Source organism: Lepisma saccharinum, chromosome 22 (genome assembly GCF_977018435.1).
Source record: "Lepisma saccharinum chromosome 22, izLepSacc3.1, whole genome shotgun sequence".
In the NCBI taxonomy this organism is placed as follows: Eukaryota; Metazoa; Arthropoda; class Insecta; order Zygentoma; family Lepismatidae; genus Lepisma; species Lepisma saccharinum.
In genome coordinates this window covers 24,322,030-24,344,454 of record NC_139250.1, presented here as the reverse complement: position 1 = coordinate 24,344,454, position 22,425 = coordinate 24,322,030, and the positions used below count along the sequence as shown (strand labels likewise).

Sequence of the window (22,425 nt, the reverse complement as noted above, 5' to 3'; positions counted from 1 at the left end):
ACACCCCCACACACACACACCCACACAAGTAGTATAAAAGTATATACAACCAGGACCACTTATAGGTGTACAAAAGAAGAGGTCATTTGATTAAACAGCCCGATTTGCCCACACTTAAAATTATGCCAAGATCCTCTTATTCCCCATTTCTTCAAGTGTGATATGCTCTTAATCCCCAAGAATTTTGAATCCTAGTGTAGAAAAGAAGAGTCCATATGCCCCGATTTGCCCACACTTAAAATTATGACAAGAGGGGGCATATAGCCCAATCGGCCATGTGTGTACATATTTAAATATAAAGAATTTTGAATTCTAGTGTAGAACTCCCCTCAGACAGATTTGCCCATGTGTGTAAAAGCTACATCTCTCAGTTTGTTGTCCATAAACTTGTCAAAAATATGACCCCCCCTTGATATTGTTTTGGCTACACTTAAAAACTAAGGCAAAAAGTCACTCTGACCCACCCACACCCATTTATATTTACTTCCGGTCCGGTAATAAGCAGAGCTCTTCTAGAATTGTTCTGTGACTCTCTCATTTCTTACATCATAAACATATGATTTTTCACCTATGAGAATAACACTACATATGGTGTCATCAGGGAGTGTATTGTGGAATTCACAGATAATTTTAATGTTTGTCCTGTCATTAAACACAACATGTTTCCTTTTTGAAGTGTTGATGACAAACATGTGTCTCTGTGCTTTGAATTCATCTGGTGTGTAATACATGTCAGTATTGCCAGTAGTGACCCTTTTGTATGCTGTAAATGCTTCATATAATTTAAGGAAAACATCCTTGGACATGTCTAAATTATAATTTTCTCTAGGAAATACCTCATTTTTGCCATTTTTAAGATATATGTTCTTGATGTTGCAGTTATCAAATCTACTTGAATTTTTTTCCTGATTATTGTGTCTTCCAGTCTGAAACAGTACCACCACAAAATCCGGCATGTCATATTGTATACTGGAGAATGAATTTGTAGCATCAAACTCATAATAAGTACCAGCGGCAGGCTTCTGTACACATTGATATGTATAAAATTGTAAAGGTACTTGTGGATTTTTTATTATATCAGCTTTGTATTTAAGAGCATAACTGGCCTCATATTCAACAACTGGGATTCTTAGCTCCATAGTCTGAATAATGCATTTGCCTTCATCAGGTAGGGTATTGGGCAAAGCTTCCCCTGTAGAGTTTAATGTGCTGTACCTCATCAAAGCATTATTATCATTGGCAGCTCTTCTAAATGTGATTCTTAAACCACCCTTCCACATAATATCTTTGTAATCTGAGAAGAATCCTGGCAACAGGCACATAGGGAACAGCACTGTGTGGCTCTTGTATAATATTTTATCACCAGCCTCAAATCCACCTATTTTGTAGTAAGAAGCCTCGGTTTTGGATAATTTTAGTGTGGCCAAAGCTGTGGAGGTAATGCCGGGATAATCCACTCTGTTTATAACAACACCATGCTTTCTGATCTCAATTTCAGAGAACAGATGCGGCACAAAATTATCTACCAATCTTATATTTGAATTTGCCGGATAATCTGTTCCATCGAGCTTTACAACATCAAATTTGATGTATAGATCTGCTCTGTGGGGGTGTATAAAGCCATCCCCTACATCAAGATCAACCTCAATTTCTGTGTTGGGTTGATTTAAATTTGCAAATGTCCTCCTGTTTGGGGGGAATGATTGTAGCTCATAACTCTCAATATTTTCCATTTTTTTGTATGTATTTTTATTTATATATTAACCTCTATGATTGCAGTTGTTGTGGCTCCAGCAAAATCAACTAATTCTTCTTTTTCATTAGTGACCATCAATTCAATATAATCTATTCTATTATGGCACACAGGAAAATATAATGTTGGGGATGGAGTGTAGATGATTGGCTCCATAAATTCAGAATTAGGTTTAAATTTTGCAATGATGCCAGTTTGTTTGTGAGTGCCTATGCCATTTGATTTGGTGATCATACCCTCGGCCACATTACAGTGAATATTCAGAGTCTCTATGGCTAAGAATTTAGGTATATTAATAGCAGTGTGTTTGATGGCTGGTTCAAGTTTTGTGTTGTTCTCAAAGCCTAACAGCTCTCCCATAGTACCCAGATCCACTGTTTCTGTAGCAGATACAATCTCTACTCTGTGAGTGACAGAATTTTGAGTTAATACTATACCTCTGGGTAATTGAGCATTTAGAGTGGACAGATTATACTGCCCTGGAGTGATGACAATTTTTTGATCCCCTACTGCAATTTTGTTGTTGTGGTGTGTAATATTAGGGATCAAGTACATGCCATAAAATGCTCTGAGAGCTATTGTTTTGGGATACACTATATCATCATGTAATTTGAGTTTCAATATTGAATTTTGGCTGGTGAGATGGAATACCCCCATGATGTTTCAGATACCACAGGGCTTTTTGAAAATTTTCAATTGATGGTTTATTTATTTGAGACAGATATCTGAGAACAGATAAACACAAATGTCCACAATTAACATCTTTGAAGTTTTGAACACGGGCATTATTGTAATAAAGATTAACTGATTTGAAATATTTTACTACATTTTCAGGTGGAACACCTCCAAATGAATCAAACACAAATGCCTCATCTTTTAAATATTTAAGATAACAAATCCAGTGAGTGCCCTGATTTTTGTACTTATCCAAATTAACAATGCCACACTCTTTGTTGAGTGGTTGTTCTGGTAAAGAATCAGACATGTACACACCTCTAAAATTTTTGATGCCCAGTGGCTTGATTAAAGCTTCAATATCTTGGTTTGTAAGCGGCTATTGTTTTTTTTAAACTTATTCATGGCTCTCTTAACACCTTTGCCTTGTTTCTTCATGGCCAGGTTATGGCGCTTCAATTCATCTAATTCTGCCCTATTTTTCTTGGCATCTATTACTGTTTTTGCTATGGCAGCTGATCCCCCATCCAAGCTCCCAACAGCCCCAAGTGCTGCTAAGATGGCCGGGATAGTAACCCCCCACATGTGATTTTTTTCTGGATTGTTGTAATTTTTTTAATTGGGGGTACTAAGCAACAATTTCATACCATGGCCCTTGGCAATACAAGAGCTTTTTTTCTTGCGCTGCTTTTTGGTTAAAAGACTATCAATAGTATTAAGAGATTTAAGACCTGCATAAGGTATTTGATACATAACACCCTTGGCCTTCATTGTAGGTTTATTATATACATATTCACAGCCCCCACCCCAGTTTTTGTTTGGTGTTCATAGCTATGGTGGTTACCAATGCTGCTATTCTCTCACTCAAAGAAGCATCTTTGCTTACAAATCTACCAAATGCAGCCTCTTCTAATTTCTTGTCTGCAACATGTCTCTTGTCAAGATCAGAATGTGTGTTGTATGCTATGTCATGGTCTCTACAAGCAGCATCTAGGGGATTAACACCAGGATCACCTCTGTTTAATCTATGGTCCAATTTTGTACCGGGACCACAATACTGATAGCCTGGAATATGTAGTTCAAATGGCAGCTTGTTTATAATGTCATTAACCAACCCCCGGCCCTCAGAAATATTCCAAAATTTAGGTGGTAGAGTATTAATAATTTTTATAAGATATCCAATCCCCTTAGTGTCATTCACTATAAAATTAGACAATTTGGTGCTTATCATGTCCATAATTCCAACCTTTTCATTGTAAAAATTGTGGTTGCCAGCATTTTCCTCCCCAGCTATCACCAATAACCTATCTACAAGTTTCCTGACATCATCAACCCACACAAATTCTTTAGGCAGGGTGTTGTATTGTTTGATTCCACTGCCAGTCTTGATCTGTGACCATATGGGCTTGATTAAGTTGTTATATTTTGCTCCACTGCTAGACTTGACTCTTTTTTGTGTGGGATCATTGTTCTGGTATAGAGCATCTGATTTTATATTTCTCTATGTAGTGCTCATAATCTTGATCTGTATAGCTGCCAGGCCTTTTCCGAGTCATCAGTTCCCACAATCCAGGTGTGCCGGGATATTTAACAAAACCACCTTTTTCTCCAAGATGAGATTCTGAATATACAATGAGATCATCTCCCATAAATGTTACTCTGAAATTGCCAATTCTATGTATGATGCTACCATCACGCTCTGTGTCAGCATATAAGCCAAACACCTCATCTTTGTTGTCTTTAGGTGTGCTTAAATATTTTTGAGCAAGAAGACCCAATTCAATAGGATCCTGAGTAGCTTCAATTCTTCGAGGAGCAACAGGACTAGGTGTATGAATACTGGAAAGTGGGGTGATTGGATAATCTAATATGTTCCTTGCAGCTACAGGTACAAGCTCTGTGATCAAATTTTGATTTTGCTCTGTAACAGTTTTGATATTTTTACCTAATTCACTAATAGCATCAATAATAGACTGTTCTGTTTGTTTGTGTTGTTCATAAATTCCTCGGTTCTGTGATTTCCATCCCTTAAACCTTTTTACAAGATAATCTCTTAATTTAAGATCATCAATGATTGGCCTTTTCATGGTTATTTATATATGTTTCAATGTCTAGAAAATTGTTGATTTTATTTCTGTATTTGCCACTATTGGGTTTTCTTGTCATATCAATTGTGACAAACCCATAACTGTCTTGATTCCAGCACCTACTGCAAAACTTGGAAAAATCATTGTAGCTCAAGTCCCCACCTACATATTCATCATGTATGTGTTTGAGGTTGGTATGATCTTGATGAAACACACATATAAAATTGCTGTTGTCTCGGATCAGCTGCTTCGGTATTTTAGAAAAAGTCTGTGCCAGGTAGAAACAATCAATGTTTTTGTGCCGCCCCTGTGTAAAAAAATTTCTAAACTTGTTTTGATTATCCAGTATAATGTCATCAAACACAACAACAGAATTAACGAGACATTCATGGAGTGGCTTAACATCTGATTCAAAGTGGCAATATCCAATCCATCATATAGCTTCATCAGCTGCTGATATTTTAATTGTTCCAAGCTCTTAGAGAAAACATACAAGTGCCTGTTTTTCCAGTCTAACCAGTTGGGTGCCAATAAAAAATTATCAATCATTAGTGTAGTTTTACCACAAGCCGATGGCCCAACAATAAGACATCTAATATTTTCAGGCAGCAACTTGCCATTTCTCTTAATCTGCTGTTCAGGTTCTGGCAGCCTTTTTATAACATCCCAGGTGCTCATATTATCACTTTGTCTGCATCGATCCAGCTGTGTTCTGGAAGTCCTAGCCATTTGACAAGGAACTTGTTGCCTTTTCTGCGGAAGATTTTTTCTATAAGATATGTGTCAGGCTGTTTAGTTTTGCTGAGTTCTTCTTCATAGAATCTGGCTTTGAGAATTTATCCTCGGTGATCTTTTATTATATATGTGTTAAGGGTCCCAGGTTTAACTTGAACCAATGTAAATAATTCAGTGCTCCAGTTTCTTGTAAAGCCTCTTTTGAATAAGTGCTTATATTTGCTGATTCTTACTTGATCACTCACCTTGTATTTGGCCTTTCTTGTTGTTGGCTCGTATCTAGGATAATAAACAGTCCTGATCAATTTTTGCTCATCAGATGAAGTTACTTCAGAGGGTTTCATGTTGATTGTGGAATGGACCGAGTTGTTATATTTATGTAGAAGTTCTGGAAGAATATCAAGCCATTTATAATTACCTTGAAGTGTAAATTGTTTATACATAAGATTTTTTAGAGTTTTGTTGAATCTCTCTACATTTGAGGCCTTGAGATCACTGTAACTCGAATAATGTTGTATTGACTGGCTTTTAATAAATTGTTGGAACACAGAATTATAAAATTCTTTGCCATTATCTGTTCGCAAATAGCGCGGTTATCTTCCACTCTGATTGATGATTGTCCTGATGGCTTCTGTAACACATTTTCCAGTCTTGGATTTGAGTGGCACAGCCCAGGCAAATTTTGAAAATGTGTCTATTACAGTGAGTAGATACTTGTAGCCCTTGTTGATTTTGTCTAAGTTTTTCAGCTGTCCACTTGCCATCTCAATCAAGTCGCTCTGCCATAAATCATCTATGCCTTTTGTGACTACTGGCAGTCTCTTATAATTATGTCTGGCTTGTCTGTGTAATTCATCAACAATAATTTGTCTAGACATAATATGAAAACAAGAATATTGCAATTATGGGGTGTTCAGCAGCTGATACTACAGGATTTTCTAAATATAATTTGTCTCCTATTTGTATATGAAATTCCAGAGAGCCATCATCTTCAGCAAAAGATGTTTCTAATGTATTGGGATCTGTAAAATCCTCTAACTCTACACTGGTGATTTTTGGTTTGTTGTCAGCATTTGTTATTGATAAGGTGGGGTAGTGGTGTGCCTGTGGTTGAAGCCAATATTTGATCTTGATTGGTCTCAGTGTGCCCCCAACAAAAAACTGGTAATAAAATTGAGCAGGGGACAGCATATATATTTTGCCACCTGGTGTAAATGGTGAATCATATTCTTTGTTTGGGATGCTGTACAATTCAAGAATTACTGTATGTTTAGGATTCTCGATTATGCCAGTTATTTCTTTTTCTGCTGTAAGCAATCTGCTTGTTACAGATTCAAGGTGCTCATTGATGGTCCTAACAACATCATCATGGCCTGGCTTGATTTTTATGTCCTCAACAAGTTTCTTGTATTGTTGCACAATCTCTTGAAGCTGGGTGGCAAAAACAGACAGAGCATTTGCTTGATTGGATTCCATGGTCCCTAGCTGTTGCTTGATATTAGCTACAATTTGTTGCAAATTTTCAATAACTGCCAATTTTGAATTTTGAGCAGTAAGATCATGGACCTGTCTTCTGATATCCTCAAACAGGGCATGCAGTTCATTAATATGTTGATTGGTTGGTAGAGTGGCCACTGTCTGAGTGAGTTGTTTGATCTCTGTCTGGATATTCTTGATATCTTCTGATTTCAAGATGCGATTCACTGCTCTCTTTATATTTTTAAGTTCCTGTGATGTAGGCAGATTTGATACAGTATTTTGCAAAGATTCAAGTGCCAATTTCACATTATTTAATTCAGAAGCATCAGCCACATTTTGCATAGCATTTTGGAGCAGGGCTATATCTGCCTGAGTGGGTGTTGATTGTTGTAAAATTTCAAGTTTTGTTTGGATATCATCGATCAAGTGATGAAAATGAGATAGTTCAGATTCAGTGTTGAGGTTTTCAAGCTTTGTGATCTGTTGCTGGACACTTACAAGTGTGTCTACAATACCAGGCAGGCGGGATTCTAGAGATTCTTGTACATTTGTCAAATCACTTTGCACTGCTGCTATTGTACCCTCAAGATGGGTTATGGTACTTTGAATTTTTCCAAAATCTTCATATGTTTCAAGTTGCAGCTTAATGTTGGCAACACTCCGAGTTATTGCACTCAAAGCATCAGAAGATGGCAAGTTGTTCATAAAATTTTCAAGTGTCTCAATTTTTTCTTTAACCTCGGGTATGGCATTGTTCAGAGGGTCTAGATTAGGTATTTGGAGTGATTGAATCTGTTCTTTTAGAGTGGAAATCACTAGATCAAAATCTTCTTGTGATTTTATGCTTTTGACAATTGTTTGGAGCTGTGTCTGGACATTATTTATCTGCTCTTCCAATTGCTGTTTCAATTGCTCAGAGTTGGTGGCCTGGGTCTTAAATTTGGCTTGAAGAGCTGCTACAGCTTCTTCCAAACTTTGAAAATTATCTAATGTGGCCAAATCAGTATATTTCTGAAGCAGCACTTTGAGTTCAGAATCAATTTTAAGAAGAGGGTCCATGCATTGTGATTGTAAATTTGTAATTTCTAGTTGAAGACTGGCATTGAGTGTGGTTTGTAAAGCTTGTAAATCACTTCTTAATTTCTTGACTCCGACATCAAGCATCAGAATCTCATCACTGTGATCTTCATGCCTTGTATGGCCAAATATATCATTAGGCATTTTGTTTTAGTGGTTATTTATTATTGAATATCTGATTCTTAATTCTATAAAAAAAGGTATAAGCTTGTCATATGATCCCGGGTCCTCAATATATAAGCAGTCACCAGCAGAAACAGTATATACAGTGCCAGAAATCATGTTTGAGTGCTTAATTCTATAAATATTTCTCCCTACTGAAATCTTGACATTACCCTCAGGGGTTGTAATAAATTGCAATTGCCCACCTACAGGTAATTGGTAATGATTTAAATTATTGTTAAATATGTACAATATTTTACCTGTTTCATCATCAACATCTGTAAGTATGCTGTTCAGATGAATAATTAACAAAGCACTTAGTTTAGATATTATATCAGAAGAGGGTTGTGCTGTTGGCAGGTCCATAATAGCCTGTTTTTTGAACCCAAATAAGTTCATAGGCATGTTTATTTATTTCAAATCATGCTCTGAAATTGGGCATTGTTTGCCACTTTTCAAATCACAATGACCCCATGGTAGAGTATGTATGCCACATGATAAAATGCATCTCTTATCATCATGTGGGTCCAGAGCCACTTTTCTTACAATATTTGTAGTCAACAAGTGATCCACACTCTGAATTCTGGATTCTGATGTTCTGATTGTGCTACATGATTTGAGGCAATTTTTGTAATCTTCAAATTCAAGCTCTTTGTCTACAGTCACTCTGCCAATGCCCTTGGCCTTTTTGGCAACAGCGCCACTACATGTTTCAAAGCTGTACATCTTGGCTCTTAACCCAGCAAATGCCACAATAACATCACCAAGTGTCTCATCTTTTAACTTGCCAGGCACCTTTTTGTTGTGGTGTTTAATTTTTGAATGTTCAGTGGTATCAAAATATTTAAACAATTCAGGCTGTGCTTTATCTTGATAAACATCTTCTGTTTGAATATCAAGAACCAAACTATCTTTGTCCATGTACATCAGTTTTACACGATCCTTATAAAAAGGCTTCAACACATTATAAAACAATTTTAACATGTGTAATTTGGCCAATTCCAATATCACAGCCCCTACATAAATAGGCTTATCAAACTTAATCTTTGTTTTTTTCATGTTGAAAAGTGACATATTCTCATCATAAATTCTTCTGTAATTGAAGTTGGGCTTTCCAATCAATTTTTTGCTCCGGTTGGGGTCAGTAATTATTTTAACATCAATATGTTTTCTGACATTTTCAATTGTTTTGCCATACACTGAATTGACCATCAATTCAAACAAAGTTTTATCAAATTGGCTCAATGCAGATGTTCGAAGCTCTGTGTTTGTATCAATATATGGTTTCAACCATCTTGAGTGCCTGAACCTCAAAACGTTTCCAACTTTGGTCACTTGAACACCATGATTCATCAGGAACTGGAGGTTTTGTAATATATGACATAATCCTGTTTCGGCTCTAGAGTCATCATCAATTTCTTCTGTTTAGAGCCAGGTGAACACTTAACCTCGGGAATTGGGGGCAGATCAGAAAATATGTTGTGTAAATCATCAGGAATTGTCAGATCAACCTCTAAGAACAGGCCATAGTTACTGTCATCAAAATCCTTAAGATCTTCAATATTGAAATCTTCGACCCACTCAAGCCCTGCATATGGCAGTTTTTTCATCATGGCATAACCATAGAGGCTGTTGGCATCTACATACAGATATAATTTGATGGCAGTGCTGGATCACAATCAGCAATATATTTGTTATTTGCTCTGGCATATCTCTGAGAACATTGCACCATGCCTCCTCTTATACATTGTTCCATAAACAGATACATGTCCTGATCCTGAATGAGATCCCACTGCATTTTAGTGTTTAAAAACATTGCAGACCATGCTAGGCCCGGAGCACTGTAAAAATACATTGGATCCAGCTTATAATTTTGCATGGAAGATTTTCTGAATGCTTGCAGTATATCAGCTTAGAGGGTCACATCAAGTTTTAAATAAGCCTTGTGATAATCACCAAATGTCTGGCATTTTCAATTGTTCCACATCAACTGGGCATGGTGATAATCTTCATCAGTGATTCCAGATCCTCTGATTTTGCTGTAAAACTCTTGTTGTGGTGGCAGAGAACACTCATCAAATTTAGAAAAATCTGTAACATAATCATATGGATATACACCCTTCCGCCTAATTAATTTCAGGTCCTGATTTGGAAACAAAGCACATGTGATTTTGAATTGATCATCAGATAATTGAGTGGCCAGTGTAGCCAGGCTAGCCGATAAAATTCTGTATGAATCAAGAAATCTTATGTGAATAGGAACACCATTAACTTTAATTATTTTGCTAATGGCAATATATTTTTCATTATTTTCAGCTAAAATATTTAAATTCTGCTTGTCAAACCCCTCGTACCTGATCAAATGATGAAAATCATAATTGGATGCTCCATGGCAAAATATAGGGACAAATTTTGGTCTCTGGATCTTAATATTACAGCTATTACACAGGGCCATTTTGAATTTACCATCTGTATGAGAATGGTGATGAACCTTGATATTTATATCTGAAAATTCAGAATCACATACCGGGCATTTTTCTGCATTGTTGAAATCTTCAATCTGATCCTCTGTTAAAGGCAACATTGGTTTTGATTTTAATAAGACATTAGATGCTATGCAACGGCACTCATTTTCTATTCTATCTGCAAATTCTTTCATGGCATCTGCTCCCATGTATAAATCTTCTTTACTAACAACCCCATCCTGTACAACCACATAATAAAAACTAGAAGGTTCATGTAACTGGTATGATGTAATTGAAGGTTCATCAGGATCTGGGGTACAGAATGCAAGAGGTTTGAGATTTGATTCAAAGTCACAGACTATATATGCTGGGTGTTCCAACGAGGCTTCAAATTTTTTGAATTTGGCATTTTCACTTGGATTAGGCATCACCATATGAACAGGTTTATGGTTGCCACAGTATTTCAGATGCTCAATTAACTTGTTTTTAGCAATTTCTGCATTCTCTTCACAAACACCATTCACCATTTTTTGACCATCAAATACAAACAAACAACTTCTGCACAACTTGAATATTGTCTTAGATTTGTCTAGTTGTGTTCTGACTAAAGCTTCAAGATTATGTATCAAAGTGTAATGATAAGTGCCATCCTCTTCAATTAAGAGCAGATCAATCGGAACAGCAGAATCATCATCAAGTGTACTGATTCTGAGAGGATCTATCAAGCAATTGCCACGGCCAGTAGAACAAATAAATACATTAATAGATAATTGTTTACCATTGATATTCCTGGCCTTTTTTTCAAATTTATCAATATTCTGAACAGACATTGGATATTCTAAGCCCTTCATTGCTTCATCAAAATCATTTTCATGTTGTTTATAATAACTTATTCGCTCAGGATGCCTTGAAACTGGATACAAAGCAGCTAAAATACACCACAAAAAGCATTTCTCATCATTATTTTATATATTAACCACGGCTTGTTTGTTTTCAATATTGGCAGGTAATAGCAAATATGTAGATCCTTGTAATGGGCTGAATTCAGAAATATTAATATATAACTTGTGTGGAGATCCGCATAGGCTCCATCCAGACTCTTTTGCAGATAATTCAGAGTGTTTAATAATCAATTGATCTATCAAACTGCTTATTATTTTGTCTGAATTTGTATTTGAATATACAGGTACAGTTTCTGTTATGTGGGGCTGTGTAAATTTTGTGCCATTTGATTTCTTATATTGTGTAAACAATTTGAGGGACAGCTTATAAGAGCCATTTTGTGCATTTAGAGTTGCCTGCACATCAGGATTTAAACTGTTCAAAAAATTCTTAATACCACATCTTGGCTCTGATACAAACCGGTAATCCCTTAATTGGACAGCAAAACTGCTATGGATGGGTTCATAGCGTGGCTGCTTTGCCGGTCCAGCATTAAGAGGTGTTTCATGCTTCCTTTTCAGACCAGATGTAGATGGTTGTGGGGGCAATGTTGATGACTGTGCAGAACAAGTACCTTTATGTTTATATGTGAAGTATTCCATGCTATATTTTCTATGGCATTTAGGGCATATTTTTGTGGGAGTTCTATATTTATCTGGATTACAATTCTTTTGATGCTTAGCCCAATTGGGGCTGGATATATTCTTTTTGAATTGATTACAATGTTTTTGATTTGACACTTTTTGTTGTTGTTTATTATATAAAATTTCCTGGGCTTCAATTCAAAATTCTATGTTTAATAAAATATATCAGTTTGGTTCAGCAGTGTGTTTTATATATTTAGTGTGTGTGTGTGTGTGTGTGTGTGTGTGTGTGTGTGTGTGTATGTGTGTGAATATTTTTGGCTTTGGTATTTATATAAAATTTCTTGGGGTTCAAATCAAAACTCTATACTTAATAAAAAATATCAGTTGGGTTCAACAATGTGCTTTGTGTGTGTGTGTGTGTGTGTGTGTGTGTGTGTAGGTGTGTGTGTGTGTGTGTGTATCTTGGCTTAGTTTTAATTGTAGCCAAAAAAATATCAAGAGGGTATATTTTTGACAAGTTTATAGACAACAAACTGAGAGATGTAGCTTTTACACACATGGGCAAATCTGTCTGTTGAGGCTTCTTCTTTTCTACACTAGAATTCAGGATTCTTGGGATTTAAATATGTACACACATGCCCGATTGGGCTATATGCCCCCTCTTGTCATAATTTTAAGTGTGGGCAAATCGGGGCATATGAATTCTTCTTTTCTACACTAGGATTCAAAATTCTTGGGGATTAAGAGCATATCACACTTGAAGAAATGGGGAATAAGAGGATCTTGGCATAATTTTAAGTGTGGGCAAATCGGGCTGTTTAATCAAATGACCTTTTCTTTTCTACACCTATAAGTGGTCCTGGTTGTATATACTTTTATACTACTTGTGTGGGTGTGTGGGTGTGTGGGTGTGTGTGTGTGTGTGTGTGTGTGTGTGTATGTGTGTGTGTGTGTGTGTGTGTGGGTGGGTGGGTGTGGGTGTGTTAATACGTTTGCTCTAGTTTTAAGTGTAGCCAAAAACAATATCAAGAGGGGCTTATTTTTAACAAGCTTATGGACAACAATCTCACAGATGCAGCTTTTGTAAGTGTAGCAAAATCAATCTGAGGGGGTCATACTTTCCCGGGAAATTCCCGAGTGCATTTTTACAAAAATCTTGGATTAGACGGAGTACCACACTTGAGCAAAAAGCTCATATGGGCATGTTGAGCTAGTTTTAAGTGTAGCCAAATCTGCCTGAGGGGGGTTCATATTTCTCGTCCCAGTAGTACCCTCAATTACATTACTAAAATTCATGATGACGGCGGTCATTTTGGTGTGGGAAAGTGTTATAGGCAATTGCAATCCCGATATTATTGTAAAAAAATGAAACCTGAAATTTCTAACTATATCTGTGATTGCCTGATTTGTGCAAAAGTCAAGCCTGACAAGTTAGGTATCATGAAGGAAAAGCTGCACATCAGTGGAAAGGAACCTCATGAGATGGTTTCCATTGACCTTATTGCAAAGTTACCGCCTTCTTCAAGGTACTATTATATTCTCAGCCTTATAGATGTTTTCTCCAGGTTCGTCACAGTTTAACCTGTGCGGAAGACTAGTACCGCTGAGATAATTCGCTTAATGAAGGAGAGATATTTCACCCATTATCCAGTTGTTAAACTAATTTTGTTGGATAGAGGATCCCAGTTCACTTCCCGCTCATGGCAGAGTTTCATCAAATCCATGGGAATGAAACATGTGTGTACGACACCCTACCACCCTCAAGGAAACCTAGCGTTTACTTAGGGTTTATTGCCAGCACGATCGCCAGATTTGTTTAAGCATCTTTATGAAGTTCCCTGGTTAATTAACAATTCTCTTTCTGAAGTTACAGGATATTCACTCATTGAATTGTTTTTCCTCCATTCAGTTCCACCACAAGTGCTAAGAGATTTTCCATGGCCTGAGTCAGAAGACGGTGAGAAAGACTGACAGAGTAAGGTTGTTCAAGTGCAGTTAAGGGAACGATATGCTATGCAGAGGCGGAAACTGAAGAAGAAGTTCCATGCTTTGCAGTTGAAGGAGGAGGACCTGGTGATGTTTTGTTTGTGGACACGACCGTTCATAACTACCCAAGTGAAATTCATCACGGCAGTGTTAATGGACACAAAAACTCGCAAGGTAGTGTGCAAGGTGAATTTCGACAATCTGAAGATTTTTAATTGTTCTCCAGACTTGAGGAAGATACTTTCAGAATGTTGAATCCAAAATCTCCTAGACTGTGAGTGTTTCCACGAGTCGTCGTCGATTTTGTTTCTCAATGGAGGGGACGATGGGCATGTCTTTCCCGGACGTATGAACAGACTGTTGAAGTACACCATTCCGCCTGGTATATATGAATCTTGTAGCTGAAAGTTAGGAGATTAATGGAAGTGCACGAGAGAAAGAATATGCTGATGCTGTGATTTTTTTTGTGAGTTTCGTTATGATGTACAAGTTTGGTTCTTTTTAAATTACATATTCAAGATAATTAGATTCTGAATTCATATGTTAATACGTAAGTTCTGTGTTTTTGTGTTTATTTACTGCAAATCTTAATGCTTTCGTTCCAGAGGTTTACTTAATTGAAAAGAGCATGTTGCTCAAAACCGACATTTGAACAACCCTCATATAATTCGTAATAATCATATATCAGAAAAATTGTTTCACGGGTATCGGTTTTGAAGCAAAGCAAAGCTGTGTACCAAATATCATCAAAATGAGTGACTATGATTGTCAACTCCTTCCTGATTTGACATGGAAAGACCCCCCCCCCAACATTCCTAAGATAATTAAAGGTTTTTCGGAGGAAATTAGAAGCGACACATTCGACAAGGATATGCAGAGCATTTGAAACGACATTAGAGATACGGTATAGTCTAGCCTTTGCAGCAAATGACAATGGGTCAGACGGCTGTGTCCGATACGAAGTCGAGTTAACATAATTTCTTCTCGTCTAGACGGACGGGACAAGGAACGGCATGCACGAATGATGGAATTGATTAGGCGAAGATTGTATCCGGTTACCTCATCCTACTTTCCCTGCCACGTGTCAAGAAGGGAGCAACGGGAAACATTCTGCAGGTCTCAGAAGGTGGACAAGATCATTCACCTGCAGACTTGATAGAAGCATCGGCTGCATCGCCGAGTCACGAAAGGCAGCGTATCTCATGGACTCCACATAATTAATTTTTAAATCGATTCTGATAAAATACAAGGTTATTTCAGTATTTTGAACATAAATATTATATAAAAATTGCTGTTTGTGGATTATTTTACACTGTTGTATCTGTAGTTAGGCCTACTGTAACAATCCAATTAGTCAGATGATGAATGTTGCCATTCTTAACATTACAGGAATATGGACGATGGATACAAGAGGTTCAAAATGATCTTTGAGACGCCAAACGAACTGACCAAACTTAGGGTAGTACGAAGCCAACTAGATCTTATAGGTGAGATTACCATTCTTATTACAAGAGCATTTACAGATAATTCTTTGTGTGTTTGATTTGTTGCTTTATGTCCATAGCAAGAGAATAAAACAAAGTTTAACATAAATACGATATCCATGGTGACTAGATTTAGTACACGCAGGAAATCGAATACGGAGCATTTTGGTTATCTGATTGACACAAAGCGAGAGTATTCTGGGTTAATATTTCTAATGTTATTGACCGTTTCACCTAATGAAATAATTCTAAGGCTTATCCATTTCTATAACATATGTTAATGCAAATGACGTAGAATTGATACAACATCAGAAAACAAGATGCGATCACCTTACATTGTGATAAGGGTTCGTATTAGAACTAAAACGTTAACTTGTAATAATTGTCTTCACGTGAACATACACACACACACACACACACACACACACACACACATGAAAATGTACATGGAGGATAACGTTGAGATTGACCTAAAGGAGGTGATGGGAAAGATTGGCTTCATCTTGCCCAGGATAAGGACAGATGGAAGGCTTCTGTTTCCGCTGAAATAAACCCTACGGTTTAAGGAGGCTAGAGTGCAATATATATATATATATATTGTAGCAAGACATCGGGTAAGGTATGGGATCGCGTCACGCCGGGACGTAGCTCAGTTAAATAAAGTAAAAAGTTCAGTTTGAGTCTCGCTGGACCACCTCTACCCTGAATGGTGTGGACGAGGGATGTTGGGAGCCTTGTCGATTGAACGCTACTCACCCCTTGCTCGATGATCTGCCCCTCGGCTTCTGGCGTCAGCGACGGTTGACCTGGAGATGGCGGGAGACGCTGGAGAGACCGCTGGCCCAGGTGTTGTTGGCCAAAAGAGGCGGCTGGAGACTCGGCGGCTTTGTCGTTGGAGCGCTAGTTCACCGGACTCTGGCTGCCATCTTGGCTTCTGGCTCTCTGTAGTCCGGACCGCTGCAACCGTACCCGTGCTTGTTGCCGCCTCGTGATGTCGCGATATCTCGGAGTGGTCTCGTCAATCAGCGTCGATCGTGTTGTAGATGTGTGGTGATGATTTATCATCTCCAAGGGTATTTATACTTCAGAATTTCGTCGTCACCTGGTGGTCTTTTCATCTCCAACTGTTCACCTGGGGTATCACTTGGTGCTGGTGGAAAGTTACAGTGGAGGTGCAATCACTGCTGGTGAAGGTCGTTGCCTTGCAGACTGTGCAGAGCAGAGTGGATAATTCTTGTTGCTCGGCTCTGCATCCGGTAGAAGTTGGGGTGAATGAGCGTTCATCCGACGAGCTTCAGAGCGATGTTTAATAAAACGGATATTTCGACTTTCATGCTCCCAATTCGTATATATATATATATATATATATATATATATATATATATATATATATATATATATATATATATATATATATATAGTGGGTTGTCAGAAGAAGAAGTGGAGGAAAACTATGAGAAGATAGAGGAATTGATGGAAAAAGAGAGAAGGGGATCGTGCATTATCGTAATGGGTGATTGGAATGCTGTAGTAGGAGAAAGGCAGGATGGAAGTACAGTAGGAAGATATGGATTAGGCGAGAGAAATGAGAGAGGGGAAAGCCTGGTAAATTTCTGTAAAAGAAACTCCCTAATTGTTGGAAACACACTGTTCCAGCAACATAAGAGAAGGAGGTACACCTGGATATGTCCAAGAGATTGTAAAAGATACCAGATAGATTACATACTGGTACAAGAAAGATTTCGAAATTGTTTGAAAAATGCGAAGACATTGCCAGGAGCTGACATTAATTCAGACCACATCTTGCTAATAGGAGAAATCAATCTTACATTGAAGAAGATAACCCAAAACCAGGTGAGCAAGAAACCCCACTTAGAGAAGCTAAGGGAAGAAGACGAAAGACAAAAATTTGCAGAACATTTCCAAGGAAACTATAATAAGTTTAAAGCTAGTTGTAACAACAAGGATGAGATGTGGGATGGAATAAAAAGCTGCTTACAGAAGGCAGTGGATGAAACAATAGGCTACAGGGAAAGGAAAAGTGCAAAGAAACCATGGATTACTGAAAGTATGCTGGAAAAAATGGAGGAACGGAGAAAATGGAAGAATGTAAATACAGAAGAGGGAAGACATAATTACAAGATACTGAATAACCAGTTAAGAAGAGAAACTGACAGGGCAAAAGAACAATGGATGAAACAAAAATGTGAAGAAATTGAAGAACTGGAAAAAAGAGGAAGGTATGACTTGATGTATCGTGAAGTAAACTGCTTGGGCTTCCAAAAGAAGAAATGGAAAACAATGTGGATGATAGAAGACGAGGAAGGATGTGAAATCACAGACAAAAAAGGAATATCGAATGTGTGGGGAAAGTACGTTGAAGAGCTCTACCAGAAAGAGAATCGCCCAGACAGTCTGAATGTAGAAAATGAAGACGACGTGCCTGATGATGAGAAAGGATACTATATCCTGAATGAAGAATTTGAGCAAGCACTCAAAGAAATAAGGAATGGGAAAGCAACGGGCACTGATGAAATTCCTGTTGAACTTATCAAATGCCTGGGAGATGGAAAAAGAGAAATACTGCACTTATGCAATGAAATCTATGAGAAAGGGGATTGGCCACAAGATTTCACGGAGACTGTTTTGGTACCTCTGCAGAAGAAAAGCAATGCCAGAAAATGTTCTGAGTACAGGACAATCAGCTTGATATCTCACTCGGCAAAAATTCTTCTAAGAATTCTGAACAGACGCCTATACTCGAAGGTCAGTGGCGAGTTAGAGGAAGAACAGTTTGGTTTCAGGAAAGGAAGAGGTACAAGGGATGCAATTGGTTTACTGAGGACCATTGGGGAAAGATATTTAGAGAAAGGAAAGGAGGTGTTTGTAGTATTTGTAGACCTGGAGAAAGCCTTTGATAGAGTGAATTGGGTTAAACTTTTAGAAATTCTGAAGAAAATTGGTGTAGATTGGAAAGAGAGAAGACTTCTAAGCAACTTATACATGAATCAACGAGTTAAAGTGAGAACAGGAGATGAAATGACAGAAGGCTGTGAAATTGGAAGAGGAGTACGACAAGGATGCTGCCTATCGCCTACTTTGTTTAATATCTATTTAGAAGATATAGTGAAAACTTGTTTCCAGGGCACAGGAGGTGTCAAATTGGGAGGAAGAAGAATAAACTGCATAAGATTTGCTGATGACATGGCATTATTCGCTGAGGATGAAAGAATCATAAATAGTATGTTAGAAGAGTTAAACAGCAGCTGTGAGCAGTATGGGATGAAGATTAATGTAAACAAGGCAAAGGCAATGGTCATAGGACGGAAACCAAGGAATATTAATGTAAGAGCAAACAGTTAAAGAAACCCTGAAAGTGGATAGCTTCAAGTACCTCGGATGCACTATAAGCATTGACATGAGCTGCAAACAAGAAGTGAAAATGAGAATCTCAATAGCAAAAGAAGTTTTCTTTTGAAGAAAAAAAATTCTTGTGGACCCATGGACATAGGTCTAAGGAAGAGATTAGTGAAATGTTTTGTGTGGAGTGTAGCACTATATGGTGCAGAAACCTGGACGTTGAGAAGAAATGAAGAGAAACGACTCGAAGCTTTTGAAATGTGGACATGGCGAAAAATGGAGCGTGTAAAATGGACAGACAAGGTAAGAAACGAAGCCGTACTGAAAAGAGTTGGTGAAAAAAGATCTATACTGGAGACCATCAAGAAGAGGAAAAGAAACTGGTTAGGACACTGTCTAAGAAGAAACTGCCTGCTAAGAGATGCCTTGGAGGGAATGGTTGAAGGAAGAAAAGTCCGTGGAAGAAAGAGATATCAGCTTATGGATGATATTAAATTAACTGGGTCGTATGCTATTACGAAGCGTAAGGCAGAGAACAGGGAAAGCTGGAGATTGCAGTGAAAAACCTGCCAATTAGGCAGAAAACAATGAATGAATGAATATATATATATATATATATATATATATATATATATATATATATATATATATATATATATATATATATATATAATATACATATATGGGTTTCCCTAAAGGTACGTAACAACTTTGATGTCACAAAGCATAACTTGCAATCGACATAAAGAAACAAACTATGCCCTATTTGATTCACCAACGCATGAAGTTTTATTGTGTATTAGTCCACTTCAAGATGAAAACCTCTGATGGCACCTACAATCTCTAATGGAAATTCCAACTTTGTCCATTTTATCCGTGGCATATCCCTGTCAATTGTGGCAATGTCAGTCTTATTCTGGCCTACAAATCATCGAGATCAATGACGGAACTGCTGTACACTGTCTTTGACATAGCCCCACAAAATGATGGTCTGGGGTGTAACGTCAGGGGATTTTGGAGGCCACTCCATTTAGACCATCCCTCATAATCCAACGCGACGAAAATCTCCTGTTCAGGACATTTCTCACTTCTCAGCCCAGTTTGGAGGTGCACAATCTTATGCAATAACGTTCGTGAATCACCTACAACAAAGTATATTTCTCTATGTCAATTACAAGTTGTGCTGTATGACGTAAAGTACCTTTTGGAACATTGTGTATATGTGTTTCTGTGGGTATTTGTCTGTGTGTGTGGCTGGGGTGAGTGTGTTTGTGCACGCCATTCCTAAAAAAATAATGGATATTGGAAACACAGTTAACAAGGTTGATAGGATTCTCTCGGGCTATGGACTAGGTGATACGTAGAAAGGATTCCAAGCTTTCGAGAACTAATATCAGTATCATTTTCAAGGTAGAAGTAACTTCTAGGCCGAGAGATTATTTACATCATTCGTCGCCAGGAAAACCTCAAGACTTACTTAACAATTAAGAAATTCTAACAATGAACTGGTAGTTTGATCCAAAACTTTCGAATACCACGTCTTTAATTTAGAAGTCACCTAGCCCATTCGACTTATTCTGTGTGCAATATACATTCAGGGATAAGATACTGTTATCTTCAACAGTGCGAATTAACGTTGTAGCTGTACTCGTAAGATCATATCAATATCAAAAGGTCCAAGAACATGTACTTTCAATAACATTTTGTTATATTTTCTAATAACTGACATATTTATAATTGCAGTGGCGCTGGGAGAAGTTGCTGGCTTTGTTCTTGGAGTTAGTCTGATGAGTGTGGCAGAATTAATATATTTCCTGATTCTCAAACCATCTATAATTTCAATTGGACGACTATGCACTACAAAGACAAAGTGAAATTTTTAATCCATGTTAGCCCTATTTGCAATCGACATTGTTAGCATTCTATGTACCGCATCAACATAAATAAACGAACCCGTGACCGGCACACTGAAAAAAAAGTTATACTTAAGACGCAATTACTTCCCTGTGACCTAGCTTTACATTTTATTTTTCATGTACAGAAAAAGTTGAAAAATACAAAATCTATTCAGTGTTCATTCCACCTTAAAATATGTTTTTTTGTTATTTGTAATAACAATGTGTTGTTAGGATAAAATAATATACTCACTTTGAAACAAATAGGTTCTTTATTATTAATATATCCACAACATGACAAAAATATATACCTATAGAAATGAGTATATCTGAATAACTAGTTACGCCATTCTCTCCAACCTTGATATGTGAGATGCCCAAATATACCAATAATGAAATACTAATTACATTTATTAAGACATAGAAATAAGGAAAGTAGCACAACTACAGTTTGGCCAATGCCTCAGGCAGGTAGGCATCCAGATATTTTTTCGGGGGGGGAGGCTAAAAATATTTTTATAGTGGTATAGATAGAACCTCACAAGTGTATATTTGAGGCCAATGGTGGCGATTTGAATGTCAAACCGAAAGGGGAGGGGGGGAGTGTTCAGGAAAGGTTTACTTTCTGTTAGTAGACAACGCTTAGCATTAAGAGGTCTTAGTCCTACATCTGATAACGTGTCTTGTGTAGCAGTAGTCTGCGTGCATATACATAACCACTGCTTTGATGGACTGGTAAAACCATTTTCTGGAAATTTTTATTTGTCTGTCCAGCGACACCTATCTAGTGTCTATCCCAAAGGCCAAGATTATTTTTTTAACTTTCAGACAATAGACTTGTTTTTGTTGAGTTGATGTTTTAAGTCTCTTTATACTTACTCAGACTAATTAGGACTGGAACTAAGTTTAAAGTGGAATCCGAACCACTATGTGACTCCATCACGAATCGAACCCGGTACCCCTCGATTACAAGGCTATGCTGTTAGCACTGAGCAATCGGAGAGATTTACAGTTATATGAAGCAAAGAAACTTTTGTGAGATAATTGCAAATGTATTGTTACGATCCGCCACTGACTTGATTGTTTGTACACGTCTTTGGTGGCATAATTGCGAATGTATGGTTACGATCCGCTACTGACTTGGTTGTTTGTACACTTCCTTTAAGTCATAATTCGAATGTATTGTTACTATCCGCCACTGACTTGATTGTTTGTACCCGTCTCTTATGACATAATGCGAATGTATTGTTACGATCCACCACTGATTTGATTGTTTGTACACGTCTTTTGTGACATAATGCAAATGTATTGTTACGATTCGTCACTGACGTGATTGTTTGTACACATCGTACGCTTGTCTCTTTGCGCACTCCGAAATTTCTTTGTTTAAAACTCAACAGTGCCGAAAGGGACGTTGTAAGCAAACAGGCACGTCACTTGTCTGAGGTGTGTCAGTTGTGCTGATGTGGTTATGACTATTTCCTGTCGTACAGGATTTTGTGTATCGCGCATGCGCGAGAGGTTACCTGTTTCCTTTGTACCAGTGTCAAGTGAAGGAAATAGTTCGGTACAAATCCAGCTACGTGCAAGGTTGCTTCGAGGTGTTGCTTGTGCGTTTGCAGAAATGTAAGTGTATGCTGTATGAAAGCGAGCTATTACATATATCTTACTTCAACTGTATTTTTTTTATTTGTATAACCCGAAATGTGTTTGATAGCTTCAGGCAGGGTGGTTATAC

At 37.6% G+C, this 22,425-nt stretch overlaps 1 protein-coding gene across 1 annotated transcript in view; it reads left to right on the top strand.

Moving 5' to 3' along the window:
- The window catches only part of LOC146004976 (uncharacterized), a 36,064-nt gene extending 15,389 nt beyond the window's left edge, over positions 1–20,675 (top strand). The window contains exons 6-7 of the mRNA XM_083144059.1: positions 15,338–15,435; positions 20,536–20,675. Coding sequence (XP_083000185.1) covers positions 15,338–15,435; positions 20,536–20,666 — 229 coding nt within the window. The 3' untranslated portion in view covers positions 20,667–20,675. The remainder of the gene's footprint in view (positions 1–15,337; positions 15,436–20,535) is intronic.
- The last annotated feature ends 1,750 nt before the right edge of the window (positions 20,676–22,425 follow it).